This window comes from Centrocercus urophasianus, unplaced genomic scaffold (genome assembly GCF_019232065.1).
Source record: "Centrocercus urophasianus isolate 14NV4802_14NV808 unplaced genomic scaffold, USGS_Curo_1.0 seq_38, whole genome shotgun sequence".
Classification (NCBI taxonomy): Eukaryota; Metazoa; Chordata; class Aves; order Galliformes; family Phasianidae; genus Centrocercus; species Centrocercus urophasianus.
Window position 1 is genome coordinate 4,176,909 of NW_024884955.1, and position 7,367 is coordinate 4,184,275.

Here is a 7,367-nt window from a genome sequence, read left to right on the forward strand (position 1 = left end):
CCAATGACCGAGCTCTTCCCAGAAGGCTCCGCTGCGCGCCGCGCGCCGCAGTGCCCGTCAGGCGGCGCCTGCGGCGTTGCGCGGGAGCGAGGCCAGCGGGGCGGCTCCTCATTAGCGTCCGTAATCGTCCCTGAGGAAACGAAGGGGGGAAGGAGGGTTTCTCTGCTCCCTCCCACGTTCCAATAAGCACTGCTAAAGCCAAGCTCCACTTCTTAAAACTTTATTGATTTACCACTTCAGTAAAGCATGGAGTATTATAACAGTATTATACATAGTATTTTCATGTAGAAAACTTTACATAGGTTTTCATATTTTATAATTCTGCTATTCTCTCAAAAATGTGTACAACCAGAGGACAAGGACTGCTCTTTATCGGTATTAAATGCACTTCATATGGCAGTCCTCAGAAACGTAGGCATCTTAAATACGTGAAAACTTACATTTTCCACAAACAACATTAAAGGTGCTGAACAAACAATTTACAGATTAAAGAGAGCCGCACTTTGGACAGGAGAAGCATAATTTTACTTCAGGCTAAAAGATACTACATTTAATTGCCAATAGCTGAAGTCGGGGCTGTTGGCTCCTCTCAGGCAGAGCTGCTCTGCACGGCTCTGCTGGCAGCTCGGGGAGCGGGGCAGGAAAGGGGAAGGAGCCCCGGAGTGAGATGGCAGGCAGGGCACAGGGCTCTCCTCACAGCATCCCCAGCCTGCTGCCTAGAGGGGTCTACAATAAGTAGCAGTAAATACCATGCAGTCTCCGTATTTGTACCCTTATAGGTAAAAATCTGTCTGTCGTCGGTTGCAGAACGGTACTTCAGCAGTCCAAGAACCGTGTTGGTTTTTTGTTATTACTCTGTGTATCGCAGAGATCTCTACTGGGATATGCTGACACAGAACCCTGTTTCATTCATCCTTCCACTAAAGAACTACCCAGGCAGGTCAGATCCCACAGCAGCAGAGCCAGAACAAGGCCAGAACCAGCAGTGCCTGCAGGCATTTTGGCCCAGCATTTTATGCTCCATTAAGATGCCTGTGGGTTAGGATCTTTCTGATTGCATGAAGGAGAACAAAAAGCTGATGTGAATACACAGCTGTTTCAGGTATTCCGGTATACGCTCTGCATACTACTCTTATTGCTTTAGGATGTACAATCAATTCCAGAAAATCATGACAGGATTAAGGCTGTTACAATCCCACTGCATTCCAGTCCCCTTCTCCTCCATGCACTACAGTAAGTCTAGAATGTTTCTAATGTCACATGCCTAATTTCAGCAGTTTATAAATGGTACAAATACAATAAAAGCTTGAGTAAAAGAAGAATCTCCCAGAACTAAGGCTGAAAGAAGGGACTGATTAATTAATGTGCAGAGATAGTACATTGCACATTACAGTAATGAAAACCCACGATGCAACTCCAAATTTGAGATCTGAACATTAGGAGACCTCTTCCAAGACTTGAGATGTAAGGCTTTCAAAACTGTGAAGTTGCATGCTTCTTCTAAAGTTTGTGTTTTGAAAGGAGATATAGGTATACATTCAATGAGGCAGTGTCACATTCAAAACCTGAAAATAATATACATATGCTTAAGAACTATCTAGGACAGGAAAGAAAAATAATGGCTTATTCTTTCAAATTTATTAAAAATTTAAATAGAATTAAAATAAATACTTCATTTTATTGTAATTAAGTGACATTACCAGGGAACAAGCAAATATACTAAATGCAACATAAAGTGACATTTCAAATGCAGCAAGTTCAATATTGGCAACGCTTATTTTTCAGTCTTTTTCTTATGCTAAAATATAGCCATATATTTCCTCATATTAAATATCAGCATACAGACTTAATCTATAGGGTGTTTAAAACTTAGCCTGGCTGTGGCTTTTCTTTGGTTACAAATAAAAACTTGAAAGCCTTACCAATACTACTGACTGCCAAACAATTGCCAAACAATGCTTACATAGAACAAGCTGATTTACTGAAGAATGCCCATGAGCCCTTTGGAAATAGCTCACAAGAAAAAAAAAGTATATATACACACACCAATAACTCTGAGAGTAGAATATCTCAACACTACATCAACTATGACTGCCTTATTAGGAAACTCAAAAGCAAAACAAGTTGAGCACAGTACCGTTCTGTTGTCGCTGTTGTTGAATACTGTTGTTTCTGAGGTTTGCTGATACAGATAGCACAGTGGGTAACACTTTTGTTTACACATTTCAGGAAGTGGAATTTCTCCCATCCTGCCATGCTTTTCCATTTTTGAAAAAAAGTCTTGAAATTAAATTAAGGTTAGTTCGAAGGACATAACTCCACTGTGCTGGACTTCTGTTATAAACTGGTATTATGTGATGGAAGCAGTGTCAGAAAAAACTTAGGCATGCTGAGGAAAGGAAAATCTCCAGGGTAAGCAAACAAAGATTGTGTTAAATCATGTTTGCTTCACATGTTTTTGAAATCACATAAATGTCCTGGTAATTGTTATAGTGCACGACTGATCTTAAGTTCAATTTTGCTAAAGCAGTCAAGGAATTCAGATTTCACAGTAGTGACATTTATTCTCAACTATTAGTTATTTGCATGAAAAAAAAATGAAGTTGAAAGTATACAGTAAAAGAAAAAAAGAGAATTTCAGAGGTATTAAGAATAAGACTTCCTAAACAGATCACTACCACTAGATACACTAAATACACTGTTTTCAAGGATAAAGAGGGTGTTTTGTTTTTTTTTTCTTTGAACCCTGTTTTTAATATTAATGTAGATGCTGCGTCCATGATTTGGACATATATCAAAGTCAATGGGAAGTTTAAAAATTACCTTTTTCTTTTTTAATGTTTTGAACTCAAGACTAAGGAGCTCAATGGAGTTGACAATACTATGTACTTCTTCCGTAAAAACGAGGGATCTTGGAGGATGAAGCACTGATATCAAAAAAATTCTTCTAAAATCACCTATGAACAAAAGGAAAATCCCTTCCCCAAATATCCTACAGGCTGTCTACATGAAAACCTATAACGCACTGCCTGGTCTAGCCATGTGCACACAAAGAAAAACCCAGAATGATCTGAGGTGGTCATCAGCCACTGCAATATAGTTTATTATGAGCACATGCTGACATCACAAGGCTATACAACTATATTTATTACTTCCATGGGGAATAACTTCCACTGAGGAATCCAGTTATTTATAAGATTTGGTTGGGCTGCAAAACTGAACAACTGATAGAAGACTAGAAGAGAGAAACTTGATCATAAGGATAATGAGCATGGAAACAAATAGACTTTATATCTACAGCACTAATTCTGTTAGCAATAATTTAAATAAGAATTGGTGATACTCTCATAGGATGGTCAGGAATTCCCCCTCCCCCCCTTTCCTTCCCTCCCCATTCCTCCTCAAATACCATTGTGTTAAGAGTAACTTGCTGTTCTTTTGCTATACCAGCGTCCCATTTCTTCCCCTATCCACTTCAGTCCATCTCTGGAGCAGCTTTATGAAGGAGCAGAAGTAACCAATTCTACTTAGGGCTACCATGAGGGTAAATTTGTCCCAGTTGTCCGTATTTGCTCCTCTGTTATGCAGATTTTGAACACAACACCTATACGCAGGAAGAACTTCCGTAGCACAGCTCGAAGCTCAGGAATCAGGTCAAATTGCATGATTTCACACAAGTATGGATAATATGTTGAAGCATGTGCCTTAAACTATCAGGAAAGATATGAAAAAAGAAAATTATTCTCTATTCCTACAGGAAAGTGCTGAGTTTTTCCACATACATGGCTACACCAAATGTTAGAATGCAAGGTCTTAACAAATCAAACAAATCAAAGCTTGTTTTATCTTCCTTTCCTTTCCTAATAATGCTGAGTGTTAGTTTTTGAGTTTCTATTTGGCACACAGTAGGACAAGGCAAAATTGTTTTAAACTGAGAGAGGGGAGATATAGATTAGATATTAGGAAGGAGTTCTTTTACTGAGAGGGTAGCGAGGCCCTGGCACTGCTGCAAGAGAAGCCGTGGCTGCCCCATCGCTGGAGCTGATCAGGACTAGGGTGGAGGAAGCCCTGGGCAGCCTGAGCTGTTGGTGGCAACCAGTCCATGTCAGATGATCCTTATGGTCCATTCCCATCCAAGGCGTACTATGATTCTGCAGAGAAAACTGAGGGGACACTTTTACTGCAAAATCTTGCAGCACTGAATCATAGAATGGCCTGGGTTGAAAAGGACTACACTGATTATCTAGTTATGTGCTATGTGCAGGATCACCAACCATCAGACCAGGCTGCCCAGAGCTACATCCAGCTTGGGTACCAAGGAATCGCAGGCTTGCCATTTTATCTACATAGTTAGAACTATTTTCCTAACACACCACAACCACATGGACATCTCTGAATTGCTGCTGTGTGGAGAAACCAAATCACTGCTAACACTCTCTTCTTCAAACACTGATGAGTTGCAATAAAACGTAAAAGACAATGTGGAATTACATATTTTGCAATACAAGAAACATAGAAAAAACACCAACACAAAAACCCACACTTTTAAACTATATTCATCCTTTTTACAATTAATGAACAACAAAGAAATGCCCACAAACCTAAGCAACCTCTAGAAGTTTCTCTGTGTGAGATATTCTAGGGAATATATACGCTCACATTTTCCTCAGAAAAGCTAAGATTCCAAAGGTTATTTTTTTGCCATCACTGTTGAGGAGCTAAAATTACAGTTCTAGAATGATGAAATTTACCTCTACCATTCTGTGCTGCTATAAAGCACATCCTTTACTGCACACTCACAGTGCTTTATATCAAAGATCTGCAGTAATATTTCCACAAACTGGATTTCATGGATGTAGTCCCATTTTTACAATGTGAAGTGCTTGCCAAAAGAAAGGAAGCATAACAATTCCTACACTCCAAGGAGACCACACATTATATGAGTAAGCAAATGAGCCATCTTGCAGTATGTATGACAAAGAATGAATTCAATGAAAGCAGAGATGAAAACACCTGAATGCAAACAGACATGGCTTCTAGCCTGCTCTTACCTTTTCATCACTGATTTTCAGTGTTTTTGTTAAAAGCAGCAACAGGAGATTGGTCCAAGCTTCTCTGTGGCTTTCTGAGTTCACGGTAATAAAATACGCCAGGGCTTCACTGCATACACTGAAAAGATGCCAAGCTCAAACAAACCACAAGGAAAACCCACAATAAGTTTTTGTTACATGCCCTATTAGTCCTCTCACAGTGTATCCTGGTTACACAAGATGCATTTCCATGGGAAAGTGTTCAATCACATGCAATAATTTTATAGTACACACATTTGTCTATATTTTGTTACAGTTGTTACAGATAATTGAACTGAAATAGTTTTTATGCTGTTAATAAACAACTATGGAGTGAAAAGTAGAGAACAACTATTTTCCTTGTGAGCATTCTAAGTAAAGCATTTTCTGTAATTGAAGTGTCTTCACCTTCAACCTGCAAACATTACTTCCTGATCCTTACATGGGGACAATTTAGGCAATGGTACCATGAAAAAAAAATTCTCCTCTCTTTCCTCAAGTCTACACTGCTATATTAAAGATCTGTAGCACTTAGATCAAAGGAGGACTTGTGTACATACATTTTTGGTCCTTGCTGTAAACTGAATTTCGTAGACAATCTGTACAAATTACAACAGATTTTCTTAGTACTTTCTGAAGAGGGAATGGGACCTCCCCTTTCATGCACTGAAAAGATGAGCGTGTCCACAGACACTGAAAAATTGGAACACCACTGAAATGCACTGAATTAGTACCAACAGTGAGTTTGAGATTTCTTCACGTTTGACAGAGATTAGTACCTAGCACTTTTCTGTACCAACGACTCACTCCTCAGATAAAGGGGCTAAGTGCCTTTTTGATTTACTTACTATTTTTTTTAATGCTTTAAGTTCCAGCTATACAGTAGCTTGCACTGCACTCTGTTTAAATTTCTTATCACATTGTATCTTTGTATTTTGTACCACCACTTTTGCAAAGAAAAGTGGGTCAAGCAAGAAAGCGTTTCATTTATTTCACTTGGATTGCTTGCTTATTGCTAAATTTGCTTTTAGTAAAGAGCAGACTATTACGTCTTGGTATGCTCTGCATGTTTTGCTCAGCAACTTACAAATGGAACATTCTATCCAAAGATGTGTCGTCCATATGTTTCTGCACACAGAACACACCTGAACCAACTTCATTCTCTTACCTGAGCAGACGTTGTTGTATGGCATCCCAGGCGTCTCGGCGGCTTTCATCCACATACATTCGAAAAAGTATTCTCAAGCAACAAGCCAGGCTGCTGGTCTCTTGTTTTAAGAGATTAGGTTTTGATTTACCCTTGAACCCTGGAAATCAGAGGAAATACTCAGTTTTAGATACCAGCCAAGAACCAGCCAAGTACCTCTCCATTAATGAACAACAGTAGGTATCTGATTTCTTTCACAGACAGCATTTCCTTCTCCTCGACTTTGACTGACATCTAACTTATTTTTACAAATGCATTTGAGTGCAGCAGTACTAAGTATGCTGCTCTACTTCAACGAAAAATACGTACAGGAAATAGAAATATCTCAACTCGTTGGCAAAGAGAAAAGTAGAAAAAGTATACAGTGCCAGATGAACTACAGAAATTGTTACAATCGTATACTTTTGCATTTCAATGGTTGAGGTCCTAAACAGACTGCAGTGCCTTTTTTTTAAAGCCAAACTACACAAAAGCCTCACCTGCTCTCCACAACACAGTTCTTTGTTCATAATTTGAATTAAAGGCTTTTGAAAAAGAATGGGACTCCTGCAAACAATCTAGTAACTTGAAGAGGTGATGTGAAGACATGTGTTTATACATTCCTTGGTCCTCTGTGTCAATGTGGATATCTGCATCCAGTGCATCTCGCTAAATAAAAGAGATCACGGCAGAGAACAGTATCAGTAATATATTCTTCTCGTAAGAGGGACTCTGATACTTCACATATCACATACTATTAACTCTAGACTCCAGCATGAGATACAAGTGAAACATCGGAACAACACACCACAGCAGAACTGCCCTGTCAAATGCTAAAGCTGTATTCCTCTCACTAAATCATTTTCAAGAGAAGTTACGGTAAATCCTGGTTGTAAAAAACACTAAGAACAATAAAATGACTTTTTTTTTGTAGGCTATTTCTGCTATGAATTTAACTACACCATCCCCAAGACACTAGCTGAATGCACTGGCTCCAAACTTTCTGGCCTAGGGCTTCATTAACACAGACAAGTAAGAGCCCACCTTACGTTGTTCCCTAGCAAGGACCTCCTCTCCTAGGGAGGTGGTTATTTATGTCTTGACAGTTGACA

The 7,367-nt window shown here is 39.2% G+C and overlaps 1 protein-coding gene across 1 annotated transcript in view; it reads right to left on the bottom strand.

The window, feature by feature from the left end:
* Positions 1-204: 204 nt before the first annotated feature.
* Positions 205-7,367, bottom strand: part of ARFGEF2 (ADP ribosylation factor guanine nucleotide exchange factor 2) — a 34,389-nt gene continuing 27,226 nt past the window's right edge. The window contains 4 exon segments of the mRNA XM_042832321.1: positions 205-3,710; positions 5,052-5,169; positions 6,238-6,376; positions 6,756-6,924. Of these exon segments, the coding sequence (XP_042688255.1) occupies positions 3,534-3,710; positions 5,052-5,169; positions 6,238-6,376; positions 6,756-6,924 (603 nt within the window). The 3' untranslated portion in view covers positions 205-3,533.